This window comes from Propithecus coquereli, unplaced genomic scaffold, assembly GCF_000956105.1.
Source record: "Propithecus coquereli isolate 6110/MARCELLA unplaced genomic scaffold, Pcoq_1.0 Scaffold601, whole genome shotgun sequence".
NCBI lineage: Eukaryota > Metazoa > Chordata > Mammalia > Primates > Indriidae > Propithecus > Propithecus coquereli.
This window is the reverse complement of record NW_012151964.1, coordinates 697308-716026: the sequence shown is the minus strand read 5'-3', so window position 1 is coordinate 716026 and position 18719 is coordinate 697308. Positions and strand designations below refer to the sequence as shown.

Below are 18719 nucleotides of genomic sequence, written 5' to 3'. Positions count from 1 at the left end.
CTGTGGGGACACACACGTACCTGTACACACAGACACTCCACACAATATCCACTTTCCATGACGACATAGTCCCAAACCCTGAAAGAAAAAGGACATCTGTTCTAGCTGCTTTCCTAGGACAGCTCTCGTTCCCGGAGGCAGCATCGACCGCACAGAACTTGCTGCCCCGTCCCCCGTCCTCGCTTCTGCCTGGGCACGGGCGCAGGGCGTTTTCCCGCCGACGCCGTCTAGGTTAGCGGCCGCCAGCCAGGGGCTGTGACTGGACGCAGCGACCCGGAGGGCAGCAGGGCGGGGAGGGGTCAGGTGCAGCCCAATCGCCTCAAGGGCACCAGCGGGGATGTGGCCCTGGTCCTGTGCCGGGACTCAGCACTTCCTGGCGCCTCCTTCACCTGAGTCTCTCGAGCAGACGCCTGTTGGTCTCCCTGGGTCTGCCTGCACGGCTCTCGGAGCGCCTGCGCAGTGAGTTTCCGCCCACTCCTGTCTGTGCGGAGAGCCGAGGGGTGGGACATCCCCACCTGTCTGTGGCCAGGTGAGCGGCGGCCCCACCCTGACGCTCACTGGTGCACGTGGCCCGTGTGGCCCTGCGGTAATGACCAGCCTGGGGCCGTGGATTTTGCATCCAGCTAGAATGCCCCAAAAGGCACTGACAACACCCGGTCTGACGGCCACCACCAGAACTTAATTCGCATGTGATCTCTATCATGCAAGCAGATTTCTCATCTGTTGGAAATGATTTTAGGAAAATCAAGTACTATTTTGTTCATCTTCATGGAAGATTTTTTTTATAAACGATACTCCAGGGTTGTTGTTTTTTAATTAATTTTGTTCAAAAATTACAAACATAATTTTAAACTCAGCCTCTCTCAATTACCTTTTCTTTTTGTTTTCCTCTGTGATATACATCAAAAAGCGTTTCAGAAAGTGTTGTCAAATATCACAAGTATATTTAACAGCCAGTTAGAAACTGACTCTGTCTATAAACTTAAGCTACTCACAGCAAAAATTTGGAGGAAGAAAGTTCAAATAAGAGAAACTAGTTGACCCTGAAAATCCGACAGAGCCTGTCCTGGTGGTGGGCAGTCACTCTCAGCATGTCCCCACGGTAGGGACTCACAGAGGGGTGCTTAAAATAAGCCACATGCTCTGCCTTAAGGTTTCTGAATATTGTTTGTTTTTCTAAACAGCTGGTCTTCAAAAAGGGGGGTGGTATTACTTCTGATGTAAAACAAAGTCAATGGTACCAAAAGCAAATGATTCTTATTCAGACACGTATCGATGTCACTAAGAGCTGCAGTAAGTTAGATGAAGCTTTTCCTGGTAGCCTGAATGCCGGAGAAAATTCTCAATGTTCCTACAATGTGTTTATTTTGTTGCAATGTCTCTAAACTTCCTTGTGTATCTCCGTGTCAAATCAAATAAGGAAAGTGGGTCGCAAGTCTCAGCAGTTCCAGATGTTCTGTTTTCTCTTTCCAAGGTGTTCCTGGTAAGGAAGGTCAAGGGGTCGGACGCCGGGCAGCTCTACGCCATGAAGGTCCTCAAGAAAGCCACCTTAAAAGGTGAGGGTTTCCAGGGGACTGGCTGTTCCCGGGACATGCAACTGCAGTTTCTGCTTTGCTTGTTATTTGAGGAAATCCACATCCCATTTAGTGTTCTCGATTGCTGAAGGTTTCTCTAAATGAGCAAACCAGGCACATTCCTCTCTGATTGATAATAAACAGTATAAACATTTCCCTGGATATTTAAAATATCCCTGCAAAGTTTCCACAACTCTCAGAGGAGAGCCATATTGCATAAATACCACCCTCCCGCATATGTTCTGCTGTGGAGAACCATTTGGGAAACCGGGCGGTGGGGAGGAGAGCAGGCTGTGACGGCGGGGCGTGGCAGGACAAACCGGCCCAAGCAGCAGCAGTCACACTGGATTGCTCAGTTTTAGGTATGATGCGATTCACAATTGAGTTGTTTCCTTTGTAGTCCTGGTGACTGGGGTGAGACGTGCAGTCCGGCACCTGATTTCCGTACAGCTCCTTTGCACCCTCATCCTACGAGTAAAACCTGAGCGCTGAGCACAGGGGCAAAGTCAGGATGTTATCCAAAATCTCTATTCCACACTTACAGTCTTTTAGCCAATTGATACATATTTACTGAGCACCTACTATCTCTGTTGTGGCCACCTCCTGTTCACTCCTCCCTCGGCGGTACACACGAGACGGCTGAGTACCCAGTGCTGGGCGGGTGCCGAGACAGCAGGTTATTAGCTACACGTTCTCCCCCGTGTAGAGGGGTGCCACATGCCACACAGGGCAGCACTCGCGGCATTGCAGGAACAAGAGGGTGAGTGGCCCCTGGTTCCTGCAGAAGGCGTGACTGGCTTATTCGAGTATTTTGGGGGCTGCCAGGGAACCTATCATGTTGAAGAGTTTAGGGAATAGAGCTGGTCTGGCTCACAGGGGAGCCAGCAGGGCGGGGCTTTCCCACTGGGTCGGGGGCACACCTGGCAGGTGCAGGGGGCTCCTGATTAGGCCCTTGGGGCCCCATGAGGCTCAGAGATGCAGGGTGGCACCTGAATCTTTGGTCTCATAACACAGTGTCCTCAGCAACTGCCCACAGGGACGCCATCAAAAAATGTCATTCTCTGCCTTCAGGTGACTTGCTGTCCAGTTGGGAGAGTAAGACATACATCCTGAGCCACATGTAACTAAACATATACAGACTTTAAACAGCTCACGTACACGCAGGAGGAAGGGAGCTCTTCCAAGTGAGTGAGTCAAGGAGCTGGAAGGCAAGACGCAAGGCTTGGGTGACTGTTTCTACTGAAGAGAGACATCAGGTTGACATTGTCAGCACAGTCAATTCTAAGAAAATGCAAAAATTGACCACTTTAGCCAGACTGGGTCAGAATCACTTGTGTGTGTTCGGGGATGGTAGGAGGAAGGTCGTTATGAATACAGACCTCGGCCTCACTCCTGGCCTATGGACTCACAATCTCCTACGGGCAGAGACTGGAATTTGGCTTTTTGGATGAGTTTTCCCAGTAATTCTTACGTACACAAAGTCTCAGGTGGGGCACTCTAGTTTATTGTAGGCACCTGAATTTTTAGTTCAGCGTCATCAATAGTAACGTAACGTAAGCCATGACTTTTAGAGTGAATGTTATTATTGTGGGTAAAATAATATTTCTAAAACTGTCAGTTGAACATGACCAAATATTCCAAGAATCTCATAAAAATATTACTTTAAGGAATTATTCTTTGTTGATGAGAAGATGTATGGAAAACAAATCAGGTTTTGACTTTCTGTCCTCAACTTTGGATAACGTAATCCCTCCCCTGACAGTTGTCCCACAGAAACAGGAAATTGTACTAGTCCTTCGTTAGCTCAGGAGCACCTGAAGGCCTAAAATGTGACCTGCTCTTGCGGTTCCTCGGGAGTTTAGCACAGATAACAGTAAGACCCACCTCGGTATTTAGCCAAGAGAAACGAAAATATACGTCTCCACGGAAACCCGTACGGCAATGTTCGTGGCAGCATTGGCCTATTCACAATAGCCAAAGACTGGAACGAAGTCAAACGTCCACCAACTGGTGAGTGGAAAAATAAAATGTGGTTTATCCATGCGATGGAACACTATTCTGCAAGGAACGGAAGGGAAGTGTTGGCTCGTGGCGTGACGTGGATGGACCACGGGGACAGGGTGCTCAGTAGGAGAGCCAGGCACGAAGGTCCACGTGTTCTTTGATTCCATGTGTGTGAACGTCCAGAATCAGCAGGTCCAGAATCAGCAGATGGAAAGTAGATTCGTGGTTTTCTAGGGCTGGAGGGCCAGAGAGATGGGAAGTAACTGTTAATGGGTCTGGGGCTTCTTTTGGGGTGATGAAAATGCTTTAAAACTGGCTGTGTGGCCGGGCGCGGCGGCTCCCGCCTGTAATCCTAGCTCTCTGGGAGGCTGAGGCGGGCGGATTGTTTGAGCTCAGGAGTTCGAAACCAGCCTGAGCAAGAGCGAGACCCCATCTCTACTAAAATTAGAAAGAAATTATTTGGACAACTAAAAAAAATATACAGAAAAAATTAGCCGGGCATGGTGGCACATGCCTGTAGTCCCAGCTACTCGGGAGGCTGAGGCAGGAGGATCGCTTGAGCCCAGGAGTTTGAGGTTGCTGTGAGCTAGGATGACACCATGGCACTCGCTCTAGCCCGGGCAACACAGTGAGACTCTGTCTCAAAAAAAAAAAAAAAAACTGGCTGTGGTGACAGCTGCACAACTCTGAATATTCTAAAAACCATTGAATTATACACTTTAAATTGGTGAATTATGTGAAATGTGAATTATAGCTCAATAAAACCATTATTGTTTAAATGAACAGCTGTTAAATGACATGGTCATTGGCTAAAACCCACCTTTCATCCTCAAAGCATTGAGATTTATGGTCTCAAACACAGACACGTCTTCCTGTGCTTAAGACGAAGGCAGGCGGACAGGAAGCTGAGCGGGTCCTCACGACCAGACTGCCCGCAGGGGCCACGCCTCTTCCTCCTTCCACCAGCTGATCCGTATTCACCTCTCCAGGGCTCGAGGAGGGACCAGGAATAGTTCCTCTCCTCCTTAAATCATAACCGTTCCTTCTCTCCCCTCAAATATGCTCTCAGCCTCCCCTGCCCTGAACGGAGAGAGGAGAGGTGGGAGCGAAGCTGGAATGCGCGTGGGATCCGGGGCTGCGCACGCCACGCTGGAGATGCGCGAGGAGAGGAAGGAGCTGCAAAGCTGTTCTCTGTTTAACCCGTCGCCGAGCCCTGGGCTCCATCAGGGCGGACTGTGACTCTCAGCTCACGTGCAAAGCACACCGTCCCGCTGACTTCACTCTCCTTGGACGCAGGTCTGCACACTTGTGTATAATCCAATCCAAGGCGTCCTCGAGAAGCCGCTGCTGACCCGTGGTTACCCGGAGCAGGCAGGGTATGAAACTGCAGAACGGCCGTGACGCTGTTAGGCGCACGAGGACCTCCAGCAGGACACGTAGGATGCGCATGTGTGTGCACATATCAGACGCCGCGCTGGTGGCAAATGTGCCGGGAGGAAGGCAGCGTCTGCGTCTGAGTTACAGGGTTACGGGTAGCTTTTGTGTTTTCCTCTGTACTCTGTATTTCAAGTTCTCAACAAAAATAACACATTTTACTTTTTATAATATAAAGTTATTTTTAAAATATTCTGGAAAATATGCTTGCATATGTAAAATCATTTTTATATTGTGAAAATGCACCATGTGCGCATAGAATGGAAAAATTTTCCATTTCCTTGTGCTCCTTAAAAGTCAGCATTAAAAGCAAGCATTATTTTACATCTTTACTGTTTTAGCTTTCCGGAATGGCCTGTCACTAAAGAATAGATATTTTTTCCGGAAATTCAACTGGAATTTATTTTCCGAAGAGAACACAGAAAACTTTACAAAGTGGCATTTTGCATGTGGTCACTGGGTCCTGTCGCAATGCAGCCCAGTTACGTGGAGGGGAGGCCTGGTCTTCCTGTGCCACCAACCGGCTCTCGCCCTGGGGAAGGACGCCGGTCGGCTCGGAGCCTTAGTTTCTTTCTCACTGTGAAAGAGGAGAGCTGACTTTAAGTTTGTTTTCGCTCCAGCACCTCTGTGTGCCATTAGCCGGAGTCGTTCAAATGCCCTGTAACTCATTCTCCACCTTCGTGACGCCCCGGTTTGCGAGCTAATTCATAATCCTGAAGACCGTGTCCGAGAGAAAAGGAGCCACGGTAGCGACCACAGGGACGTTCTCCACTCGCCAACAGAGAAACCCTGAAAGCACAGACGGCCACCCAGGGGAAAGTGAGAGGCGTTGGAATAGCAAAATTATTTTGAAAAAGAAAAAATGGAAAGAAGGCGGAAGCCCTGTGGAAATAGTTTTAAAACTCCAGCCTGCTTCTCAGAAACACGGTCGATGTCGTGCGTGCGGAGTGAAGACCGCCGCGGGTGGGTCCTGCATGACCTGGCACGGAGGGTCGGCCTCGCCGGCAGCTCCGCCGCACCCTTAAGTAATTCCACAATGTCAGCGCCACACCTGTGTTTCCTTGAAGAGCTGGCGGATCATCTCGGGGTGTCGGCTGCTCAGGCAGCCGGAGGGTCCCCTGCAGGCTGCGCTCGCTCGGGAACCCCCCCACCCCGCTCCACTCCTACCCCTCCCCTCCTCCGCTCACCTCGCGACGGAGCACAGCCTGTCTCCAGGGTACTTAAGGACACTTTAAAAATGTTCAACTTCTTTAAATTGACAAAGTTTCTATATTCGTGACTCCACGTGGAGTTATTACAGGTAAAAATGCCATGTATCGCATTCCGAATATAATGAATTCCAAAGGGTGACGTTCCCACTTTCTTAATATGGGAATTTGGTGAATGTACGACTAAGAAACATATTCCCAAGTGTCAGACCAAAAATGAGACAAGCCTGAACTTGCCCTGCTGAGTGAGCGGACAGGCAGGACAGGCACTGGCCTGGGGAGGTGCCCCGCCCTGGCATTGCCTGGGGCACGCTCTCAGATTGCTGGGGCCTGGGGCCCCTCCCGGAGATTCTGAGTTAGTTGGTCAGAGCAGGAGAATTCGTACAAGTCCCCCTGGCCCCGGGTGTCTCCAGGGTCCCACCAGCATGGGGAAGCCCTGATACACTGGTTGGGAGCACAAAATCTGGACCCTGGAGCCAAGGCCAGCTCTAACCCTGCCTCTGTGTCCTCTTGGGGCACCTGCCCTGATGGCAGTTCCCCTACTGAGAATGGGGTGACACTGACAAGCACCCACCCCCTGCGTTGTTGGTTCGAGCGTGTGCGGTGCTGCGGGTCTAGGCGGAAGATCGGTGGGCATCAGCTGTGCTCCTCTCTGGTCCTTTTCCCCATGAAGGCGGTGCGGCTTTGGAGAGGTGTCGGGGCTTTCCTTGTGGAGGTTTTGTTTGGGTTTGATGGAGCAGGGGAGGGGCGCCAGGCTGGACGTTCACGGCCATCTGGTTAGAAAGATGATGTCTTGGTTCAGCCGCGGCCCCTCCAGGTACAACATGAAGAGCCTGTGATCTCGCTGATGGCTGAAGAGCACCGGTGCCAGAATAGAGACCACAGATGCGCCCACCCAGCCATGGGAGGGCTCGCCGTGCAGAATCCTCGTGTCCCAATGGCCACTCTGCAATGCGGAAAGAGCTTCTGACATGAACAGCTTCTTGTATCTTGCAATGACGTTTTTCCGATAGGACTTCACCTGTGTTTTCGTCCTAATTCATTTCTAGCCATTTTCCTTGCAAATCAACTCCCTCAGCCCAGAGGCGATATGCATTCCCTTCTGGGAAGGAAATAAGTAGTGTCCTGTGGACTGTAAAGGGGAAAGAATATTCTGGCAAAATCTCTTTCTTTAAGCAAGTCAGGCGAGAGACAGTCACAGTGGTGCCCGTGTGTCTCGGTGGCCGTGTGGTGGGCACCGCTGTCGCACCGACAGCCAGAACCGGGGAATGGGAAGCGTGAGACACACGTTCCAAGCTCGGCAAAGCGTCCGCAGAAGCCCCGTTTCTCCTAACGCTCTGTCCTTCCCATGAGAAGCGGAGAGCTGACCACACCGCGCTGCAGAAGCCCTGGGGACGCAGGACTGGCTCTGGTGACCGGTCCAGACGTGTGTGGATGACTTTCGTGCCGACCACAACGTCTTGAGGCAGTTCCTGGTCAGAGTTAGCCCAGGTGGCTCCAAACCCCACGATGCTGTTTTCAGCACCTCTTTGTTTTCCTCTCGCAGCTGAAACGCTTCATTAAAAAACACTGACTCACGGGGAGCCTAAGCTTCCATCAGTCTGTTACTTTGAACAGATTGTATTTCTTCCTGTGCTGATTCATTTGATTCCCACTTGGATGATTCCAAATTCCTAGGAAGAAAAAATTAAGGCAAATTTCAAGCTCAAGTCTTAAATGCCTCTTCTTATTAAGGGGAGAGGAGTGATATTATTATTATCTTCATTGTACAAATGAGGAAACTGAGGCACAAAGCACTGAGGTTACTGGAAGTCGTGTTTGTCTGGAGGAGGTGAAGGTCGCACGGAGAGCGCTGCCTGGCACCCCAGGCCTCCTGGGCCGCCTCAGCACCCCCAGCACCAGCCTCCCTGCGTCTCCTCGCAGGAAGCCACGTCCTGGCTAATTGTACTTAAGGCATATACTATTCGAGGAATTTATTTTCCCAATTTGTCTAAGAGGAAAAGTAAAGTGGAAATGACTCCCCCTGAAGCCGCCTTGCTGTCTGTCTTCCTGGGCCCTGTGCACAGAGCAAACTCACTCCTGCTACCTGCACGCAGACGCCACCCTCACGGAACAGGCGTCTGATCCGTTGTTGACATGCCGCCCATGCCTTGGAGCCCTTCCTGTGTTTGTTTTTGCCAGAATCGCATCTCTTGAATTATAGATGCGTGAGAGGTGGGAAATGGATTTTTTTCATCGCTTGTCGTCTCTAATACCTGTGCAGGGTAAATACCTAGGAGCAGTCGGCTTGAGATTTACCTGCAGAAAGGTTCTCTGGTGAGGAAGTTAAGTACCCGCATCTGTCTTCTATTGTTATAAATAATCTAGCACAGAGGGATAAAAGACAGCTCTCGGGGAGGCCTGCCCATCACTGTCACATGGTGATCCACGTGGCTAACTATTATTACTTTTCTTTTGTTCCTTTTTCTTTGGAGAAATTAACTATAAAAAGTTTTGACCCCCAAACGTTTAGCAACAGAACCGCTCATGGAAGCCCATTTTTTGCTATGAATTAACTCTTTGAAAGCTAGAAGATATTGAGTGAAGATAGATTTTTATTCTGGGAGATGTAACGTAGGCTTTTTCTAGCACGCACTTCAGAGCTCTTCTGCCTCTACCCATTACCCAGGCCCAAAGCCATTGCCAAGCTTTCAGGGACTTATAGCAGCACCCCACGGCTTGGTACTAATTTTTGTATTCATCAGATGCTCCAGAGAAACAGAGCCAGCAGGATGGACGTACATTTCGTAGCCAGAGAGAGACAGAGATTTGTGGGAATTGGCTCAGTGACTGTGGAGGCCGAGAAGTCCGAGATCTGCCGCCTGCAAGCTGAGCCCCAGGAAAGCTGGTAAAGTGACTCAGTCCGAGTACAGAGGCCGAGAACCAGGAGCACTGATGTCCCACCTCGAACAGAGAGCACATTCCCCTTACACTGTTTTTCTGCTCTCTTTGGCCCTCAGCAGACTGGATGGTGCCCACCCACCTGGGCGGAATCTGCTATACTCTGTCCACCAGCTCAAACGCTGGTCTCTTCCAGAAATATCCACACAGAACCAGCCAGAAATGATGCTTTACCAGCTACCTGGGCACCCCGTAGCCCAGGAAAGTTGACACAAAAAATTAGTCATCACAATATGACATATAATGAAATATACATGTAATGTATATTATGGAGATAATCTAAAAATCAGAAAAATTCTGGCCTTGCCGTGTCCCCACGCAGAGAGGGTTTCCAGAAAGTGAGTCTCGTTGCATATCATGTCTTATGCCCACTGGGGCAATCTCACAAAGTGCTTCCTCCTGCATTTTTCCGGAAAGGAAACCATGCCCTTCGCAGCAGGGTGAACTTGTAGGGGCCTCCACATCTGTCTCTACCCCAGGGACAGAGACAGGGCTACAACAGGTGAAGAACACATGACAGTCACAGCTGGCACCAGGACGCACAAGGCAGAGCAAACCACAAACACCACCTCTCCCAAGTCCTACACACTGCAGGGGGGCCACAAGTACAGGGTTGACTGGAAGGAGAACAAATTTTTTAATTTATCCTCAATACCTACAGTTTCATTAGTGACTCTTAAAGTAGCCTAGGACATTTTTGTTTTCACATCTATAGGGACAAGCCTCAGTCACTTCCAGACTCACCTGTGAAATGCCGGAAAGGAAATACCCCAGCGAGGGTGGGCGTGGCCTGGCGGAGTGGTCTGGCTCCGGAGTGCACGCTGGCCCAGGGCTCCGTGATGAGAGACTGTAGCCGACACGTCTGTCCGGGCTGGTGTGAGCGACCTCTTCAGCTTCCTCTCAGCTTTCTGCAACTTTCACAATTTCTGTAGCTCGTGGAGGGATCAAGGCTTCTTCTCACGAGGTTTTCTGTTTTACGCATCTAGATCTTAGACATCAAAACCCCTTGGAATTCTTAGCTGTCAAAGAGGGAGCTTGAAAGTCCTCAGCACCCGAAAATGAGCCCTTGCTTTCAGCGTCTGTTTCTTAGTGGAAGAATCGCGCCACGCTGCCTGTCCATCGGCAGAGCCGTGGTTCCAGCCATTCCATTCCGTCCCTGGCTGTGGGCGTGAGTGACTGCACCGCGCAGAGTGGGCATTGGGCAGGTCAGGGCATTGCTGCCCTGCCAGCGACGCCGGAGTTTGTGCAGTCCTGAACATCTTCCCGTTGCCCTCGGAGAGCCAGTTTCGTGTGCTGCATTCCGAGGGCATCGCCTGGTGTGATGACAATCCTTTGACGTCTCGTTTAGTTTGTCCCTGCATTGATGCGTGGAGACTAGGCATGGTCAGCTACGTGGTTGGTCATCAGCAGTGATGACATCCCAGCCTGGAGTGGACGCAGCCTTTCCCTTTTCCTACCGCCCTAAAACCAACAGATGCTTGTGTTTGGCCACGTGGTGCCCCGGGAGTCGACCCTACGGAACATTCTCGTACAAATGTCCCTGTGCTGACGCATTTAACCTGGAATATGCAACGTTTGCTGTCAGGGCTGGCTTGGTTCCTTCCCCTGTTACTTTAGACGTAATGGTAGTATTTTGGATATTGTATTTATTTCAGCTCTTGGCCCTTTTTCTGTTTGTTTGAGATAACCCTAATTTTTTTGCTTGGCTTTTAATGGTATGATCTTTTTGGATGACCAATTTTTAGATGTTTTGTTATTCAGTCTGTCTATGTTTCCTATGTTATTTCTTCCATTGCTTCTATTTAAAGAGAGATTCCCCATCCAGGCATCAGATAAGTATTCATCTTTGTTATTTTAATTTTATGGCTTGATTTTTTTAAAACATTTAACCCTTTAATAGATCTGGGATTTATTTAGTGTAGGTAGAGAGGAGATAGATCTACGTTCATTTCTCTGCTGTGACTAGACAGCCCCTTAGAAATTTAAATAGAAGATACCTTTCCCTAATTTTTTACCAAGCTTCCCATGGCCTTTGGTTTCCATTGCCCGTGCTGACATCAGATACGTGGCTAACATTGTTCTTCATTCCAAATAGATCTGACTTCAATAGTATCAATCCTGTTTAGAAGACTTTTAGATAATCCTCACCAGAGTCGAAGGCTAAGCTTTGCGAGGAAATGGGAAGATGGTGTAGGAACACACAATCCCTGATCTCCGCCACCCTGCTCAGCACATCGTGTCAGTGGGCACTCAGGGGACAAAAGGGTGGAACAGGGACTTCTCCCCAGAAGAGGAAGCACATTGGGATGTCAGAAGACCTCTCCTGCGGGCCCTGCTCGCCTGCTCTGCTCTGCTGAGATCAAGGACAGTGCTGGAAGCCTGGCCAGAGCGTCTGATGAGGTTTCCAGCGCGAGGAAGCAGCCCACGTCCAGGGCGTGGCAGAGCCCATGAGTCCACAGTGGCTGCCCTGTTATCTGCATGACAAGTGGCTGAGAAATTTTCCTTATCGAGTTTAATGTGATTTGATGCCAGCCGGTAGCTCTGAGAGAAAGAGAGAGAGACACAGACACACAGACAGACAGACTTCTTGTTTACCGTTTTAGAAGCCCCCAGCCACGGCCCGCCACACTGCAGCTCCCGCCCTGGCCCTGCCGAGCCTGCCTGCGTCTACCCCTCCCCACGCCTCCTTGTCAGGCCTTTGCTATCATTTTGAGAGAAGTTCTTATGAGTCTACTGCTTTAAGTGTCCTTTTCCTCCTCCAAGTCGTTAGCTAGCATCTTCTGTGTCTTCTGTTGCATAAATAGATCCCAGTGTTTGCTTTTATGAACTCCTCGTGCTGTTCACGCTGGCCGAGGCCACTGGAACCTGTGAGGGGGGAGGCAGGAGAGGGAGGGGTTCTTCACAGCGTCTCCTCTGTGGATCGCTCTGCTTTTCCTCCTTGTTCTTCTCTGCTGCAGAGCGAGGGTGGTGGACACAAGAGACCCACCTGGGAGTCTCGACGTTTCTTATCCAGGGGGATTAGCGTGTGTCGAGAGAGCACCTGTTACTACTGTCCGAGATGCTGGCGTGAAGTCTTGCCTTTCAGCGCGTCCTCCCGGGTGAATGGCTGCAGTTGTGTTTGATAAACAGGCTGTCTTATGTTTATCCACATCAGGAACTATTTTTTCAAAAATGAATGGATGAATGTTTTAATAAAAATGAGTCACAGCCAGGCATGGTGGCTCACGCCTGTAATCCTAGCACTCTGGGAGGCCGAGGTGGGAGGATCACTCAAGGTCAGGAGTTCGAGCCTGAGCAAGAGCGAGACTCCGTCTCTACTAAAAATAGAAAGAAATTAGCTGGACAGCTAAAAATATATAGAAAAATCAGCTGGGCGTGGTGGCGCATGCCTGTAGTCCCAGGTACTTGGGAGGCTGAGGCAGGAGGATCGCTTGAGCCCAGGAGTTGGAGGTTGCTATGAGCTAGGCCGATGTCACAGCACTATAGCCTGGGCAACAGAGCAAGAGTCTGTCTCAAAAAAAAAAAAAAAAAGTGAGTCTCACCAGAGGGATCACAGAGACACCAGCTTCTACTAGCCCCTGGGTTACTTTTCACTCGCAAAGGGACCTGCAGATCCTTAGGGTGGCAAGAGGATGACTTACCCCCTTAATGAGGAATGACATTTAGCATCGCCTAGAGAGGCTGGCCTGGTGTGACCTTCAGGGGCTCATGAAGTCAGGTACAGGCAGCACCTGGTCACCAAGTATGTTTAGCCTTGAACTTATACAGCCTCCAGACCAGACCTCAGTTTACAAGAAATGCAAGGGCTAGAGAAATCAGTTGAGCAGCTATGAGACAAACCCAGAATGTGGAACATTCTACATCTACAGTCCCCAGCCCCCAGGCCAATGGACCAGTACCAGTCTGTGGCCTGTTAGGAACCGGGCCGCACAGTAGGAGGTGAGCAGTGGGTGAACAAGCAAACCTTCATCTGTATTTACAGCCATTCCCCTTCACTCACATTACCACCTGGGCTCCACCTCCTGCCAGATCAGTGGCGGCATTAGATCTTCATAGGAGCGAGAACCCTACTGTAAACCGCGCATGGGAGGGATCTAGGTTGTGATCCTTATGAGAATCTAATGCCTGATGATCTGAGGTGGAGCTGAGGCAGTGATGCTAGTGCTGGGGACCAGCTGCAAATACAGATTATCATTCGCAGAGAGGTTTGACTGCACAGAGACCTTAATAAATCAATTGCTTGCAGACTCTTATCAAAACCCTATCAGTGAGTGGCAAGTGACAATTAAGCTGCATTTGTTGGCAGCTTTAAGTCAGGATCTGACACTTATTTTAGTCCGTGTGTGGCCCACCCATTATTTTATTTACCACTTTCGTCCTTGCATCTTTCCCGCACTGCACATTTGTCTCAGTCACCGTTTTGCTGAGCCCACAGCTAACCGCAGCAAAATAAGTAAAAAGCAAACGTCGCTGGAGAGCTGCTTTGAAGAGGGGGAAAGACCCAATGAAGAGACAGCAGAAGACCCTAAGACTGCCAACAAAATGAAAGCTGCATTTAAAATAAAATACCAAGAGTCCTCCTTAAATTACAGGTTCATTGCACTAGGGGATTCACATTCTCCAAGCCCCTTTGTATATGGCGACCGGCTATCCAGTCAAGCCATGAAACCTTCAAAACTGCTTGGCCACATGGAGACCAAGCCTGCATTAAAAGACAAGCCTTTGGAGTTTTTCAAAAGGAAAAATATGAACATGAAGAACAGAAGCAATTACTGAAGGCCACCACCTCATCAAACGTGTCTGCACTGAGAGCATGATTCTTAGCGGCTACCCGCACTGCTAAAGCTAAGAAGCCCTTTACTGTTGGTGAAGGGTTGGTCCTGCCTGCTGCTAAGGACATGGGCCGTGAACTTTAAGGAGAGGCTGCAGTTTCAAAGGTGGCACCTGTTCCCCTTTCGGCTACCACTATAACCAGATGGATTGATGCAATAGCAGGGGATACTGAGGCACAACTGTTAGAGAGGATTAATGAGTCACCGTGGTACACAATCCAGGTTGACGAGGCCACCGATGTTGACAAAACAAGGCGACAATGCTTGTTTTTGTGCGATATATTTTTCCGGAAGATGTACATGAGGATGTGTTCTATGCACTTTTGTTGCCAACCAACACCACAGCTGCAATAGTGTTCAAGTCTTTGAATGATTACATATCAGGAACAGTGAATGGGTCATTTTGTGTCATATGGACATGGACGGAGCAGCTGCCACGACTGGACGGCTTTCTGGTTTCACTACTTGGGTCAAGGAAGTCACTTCTGAATATGAGTCTACACACTAGAAATGTAGGCTGGCCGAAAAATGTCACCTGAACTAAACAACGTTTTGCAGGATGTGATTAAAATCATCAACCACATTAAAGTGCATGCCCTTAACTCACGTCTGTTCACGCAGCTCTGTGAGGAGATGGACGCAGAGCACGCATGTCTTCTCTTACGCACAGAAGTGAGACGGCTTTATAAAGGTAGATCACTGGCCAGAGTTCTTGAGTTACAAGAGCTGTTCCAGAGATTTCTTTTAGAAAAACAGTCACCACTGGCAGCACATTTCTGTGACACAGAATGGGTCTCAAAACTTGCTTACTTGTGTGACATATTCAACCTGCCCAAGGAACTCAATCTGTCCCTTCAGGGGAGAACGACAATTGTGTTCAAGTCGGCAGATAGAGTGGCTGCATTCAAAGCCAAACTGGAATTATGGGGGCGACGAGTGAACATTGGGGTTTTTGACATGTTTCCAACATTAGCAGAGATTTTGGAAGAGAATGAGCCAGGGCCTTCTTTTTCCTGGGTGGTGCATGATCACCTACCTCAGCTTTCAAAAGAGTTTAAGCATTCCTGCCCAACCACAAAAGACCTGCAAACTGGGAAGGATGGATCTGTGACCCATTTTTGATTAAGCCAGGTGAATCGACTTTGCTTGTGCTAGAAGAGTATCGATTGCTTGAGATTGCAGACAACTGTGGCCTTAAAAGTATGTTTGAGACAACTTCAAATCTACAACTTTTAATCTACGTTTTAGATTGAAGTCAAGGTGGAATATCCTGAGATTGCCACAAAAGCACTGAAAAACCTGCTTCCATTTCCAACATCCTATCTTTGTGAATCATGGTTTTCTGCAGTGACAGCAACCAAAATAGATTACAGAGTAGACTGGACATAAACAACACACTTCGGGTGTCACTGTCTCCCGTCACCCCCAGATGGGACCATCTAGTTATAGGAAAACACTCAGGGCTCCCACTGATTCTGTAATATGGCGAGTTGTATAATTATTTCATCATATATTACAATGTAATAATAATGGAAATAAAGTACACAATAAATGAAATGCGCTTGAATCATCCCGAAACCATTCCCCCACCCCCAGGCAGTCCGTGGAAAAGTTGTCTTCCATGAAACCAGTCCCTGGTACTGAAGAGGTTGGGGACCGCTGTTCTACAGGAAAACTGGCCTGGACTTACCAAAAAGCCCACAAAAAAGTACCGGGGGAAGTGGGGTGTGGGACTGTTCCCTTCTAGGAGCAAAATAAAGAAATTTAACAACCAGTATGAGTGACCCTGGACTGGATCCCAGGTTGGAAAAGTAAGGGGGGTGAATGACATGGTGGTGCTGACTATGGATTGTCTACAATTTATTTTCAATTTTTTTTGGAGAGAGAGAAAGAAAGAAAATGTATCAAAATGTAAATAATTCCTAAATCCAAGATCATTATATTGCTCTTTCAAGTTTTGTGTATGTTTGAAATTTTCATAATACAAAGTTGGGGGGATTAGTCACATCCAGGATTTTATATCCGGTGTTCCTCGGACTCTTAATCCCGCCTTGAAGCCTTTGTCTTTCTGCTCCGCAGTTCGGGACCGAGTCAGATCCAAGATGGAGAGAGACATCCTGGCGGAAGTGAACCACCCTTTCATCGTGAAGCTTCATTACGGTAAATAGAGCTAAAATGACACCTCTGAGAGGACCCAGGGCGACCTTCTCCAGAACAAAGGAAAGTTCTTTAAAAATAATAGATCTGAAAGAGAAATCCCTCCCTGTGTCCTACAGTGCTGTCCTGTCTGGGGAGGAAGGTACCTTATCTCCCCTTCTTAATCTCTTGTGTGTTCATTCTCTCTAAAAGAGCGAGGTACCCTGTTTTCATCTCAAAGACCTAATTGTAGATGGGGCTATCCATTATGATTAAATTAGCACCACTGATAATTCAGTAGAAAGATTTCTTGCTCTAGATTGGGATGAATCTATGACATATTTTTGTTATTTTAAAATAAAATGCTTTGTGACCCAGTAATTTCTTTAAACCAGAAATGGCAACACCAATGTTTTCAGTGCTACTGTGTTTTTTAAAATCCTACTAAGCATTTTAAAGCTAGTGGCTCAATGAACCCTGAAAACTTCCATTCAAAGTAGGTTATTATTTCCATTTTTTGAGGCTTAGATCAAATAATTTACTGAAGGCCACAGGTCTGCTGTCCCACACAGCTTCTCTCAGTTTGCTGTCTGCCTTTTCATCTCAATTGAGAAACAATAAGTAAAATCCTCAAATTAAAAAAATTTAATGAAAGAGTGACTCCAGAATTATGCCACACTACATTAAAATTTACTGCTCAAACAATGTAAGTGAAGTACAGAAAAGAACAATAAAACTAGACCTCGTTGTTCAGGAGATGGCAAAAGCATGACCTCCTGCCCCAAGACAGGATGGAGGAGACTTCTAGCTCTTTGCTGGCTAATGTCTGACATGACTAAGGAAACAGTCTTGTTTGTAAATCATGGGGCCTGTTCTTTCACAAGTAGTGGGAGCGAATACGTGTTGTGTGCCAGGCGCACCGGTTACCCGCTGTGGGCGAGGCCAGGCGCAGTGCGAGCCTTCCTACGGCCACCTCCTCTGCTGCCGATTTGCTGTCGTCGTTGAAATCGGCTCCCAGGGCGTTTCCCTGAAGAAACGAAGAACAGAGGCTGTGCGTTCCCTCTGCGGTTGACACGAGATCTCCATCCGCCCATCCTGGCCCGGGACGGAGTCTTTAATCCACACTCACTTCACACGGTTGGACAGAGGGCTTCCTGGCCAGAGGCACAAGTGTCTAAGCCCCCAGCATCTATGAGGGTTCTAGCAGTTACTTTTAGGAAACAGGAAGTTTCCGAGGATGCAGGGATATCAGGACCCCTTCCAGCCGTACTTCCGTATGTGCAAAATACAGTCCAAGGGATGGGCCGGCAAGATGCTGAACTGGCACCGAGACAGCAGTGCTGGTGGCTGGTTTCTCCTGGTCCTCGCACGTGGCTCGTCCCCCTTGCCGGGGCACGTCCTTGTCAGCGGTGGACGGAGCTACGTGGACCGTCTGTGGCCTAAATCATAAAAGCAACCCCCAGTGTAGCCCACCGTGCCCAGACCAAGGGCATGAGCCCCATTTTCGTGATGTGTAGTGGCCGACTGGCCGGTCCCCAGCCCTGCCACGAAAGAAGTCAGGTGGTGGCCCCCGTGCCCTGAGCTGTGAGAACGCGGTTCCGTGGGGAGGGAAGGCGGCGGCGCTCTGTTCCGTGCGCGCCAGACCCACCTTCACGTGCTCACGAAACACGTCACAGCAAACGCGACTTTCTAAATACGACTCGGTTGTAACCGGAGCCTAATATTAATAGTGGCAATGATGGGGACAAGTTTGAATGTGCAAATGCTTTCTCCCTGTGTACCTTTTAATGCCTTCTGTGATTAAGAAGGGAAGGAAGGAGGGGAGAAAAAACAAAGAAAAGAAAAAAATCTCAGAACTCTTAACAGAAGCGGGAGAGTCGCCCTTCCCAGGGCCGCGGCTCCCCGGGCTCTGCCCCCCAGGCGGGCTCCAGGGGCCGCGGCCGTGTTTGCAGCGGCCGCCTCACAGGTGGACGTGGTGTCTGAGCCAAAGAGAGCTGGGCTTCGGGACCGCAAAGGGACTGGGTCCGGGTGAACGATTCCACTCCAAGGAGGCTGCGCCGCTGTCGGACGCTCAAATGTCTCTCCCCCGCAGCCTTTCAGACGGAAGGAAAACTCTACCTGATCCTGGACTTCCTGCGCGGAGGGGACCTCTTCACCCGGCTCTCCAAGGAGGTAACCGCCCCCCAGCCCCAGGAGGGCCTGTCTGCAATTCGAGGGGAAGGGATTGGGGAGGGCGGAGCGGAGAGGACGGCGTGTGGTGTGTGACGGGTGTAGTATGTGTGTGTGTATGTGGAGTGTGTGGTATGTGTGATGTGCGGTGCATTCGTGTGTGGTGTGCATGATGTGTGGGGTGTGGGGTGTGTTCGAGCGCAGTATGTGTGTATGTGGTGTGTGTATATGTGGTGTGTATGGTGTGTGTGTGTGTGTGGTGTGTATATCTATGGTGTGTTTGGTGTGTGCGTGTGTGGTGTGCATGATGTGTGGGGTGTATTTGAGTGCAGTGTGTGTGTATGTGGTGTGTGTATATGTGATGTGTGTGTATATGGGGTGTATGGTGTGTGGTGTGCATGATGTGTGGGGTGTGGGGTGTG

General features: G+C 49.3%; 1 protein-coding gene across 1 annotated transcript in view; it reads left to right on the top strand.

Moving 5' to 3' along the window:
• Positions 1 to 18719, top strand: part of RPS6KA2 (ribosomal protein S6 kinase, 90kDa, polypeptide 2) — a 186487-nt gene that overhangs the window by 92968 nt on the left and 74800 nt on the right. The window contains exons 3-5 of the mRNA XM_012659274.1: positions 1475 to 1556; positions 16072 to 16152; positions 18221 to 18380. Of these exons, the coding sequence (XP_012514728.1) occupies positions 1475 to 1556; positions 16072 to 16152; positions 18221 to 18380 (323 nt within the window). The remainder of the gene's footprint in view (positions 1 to 1474; positions 1557 to 16071; positions 16153 to 18220; positions 18381 to 18719) is intronic.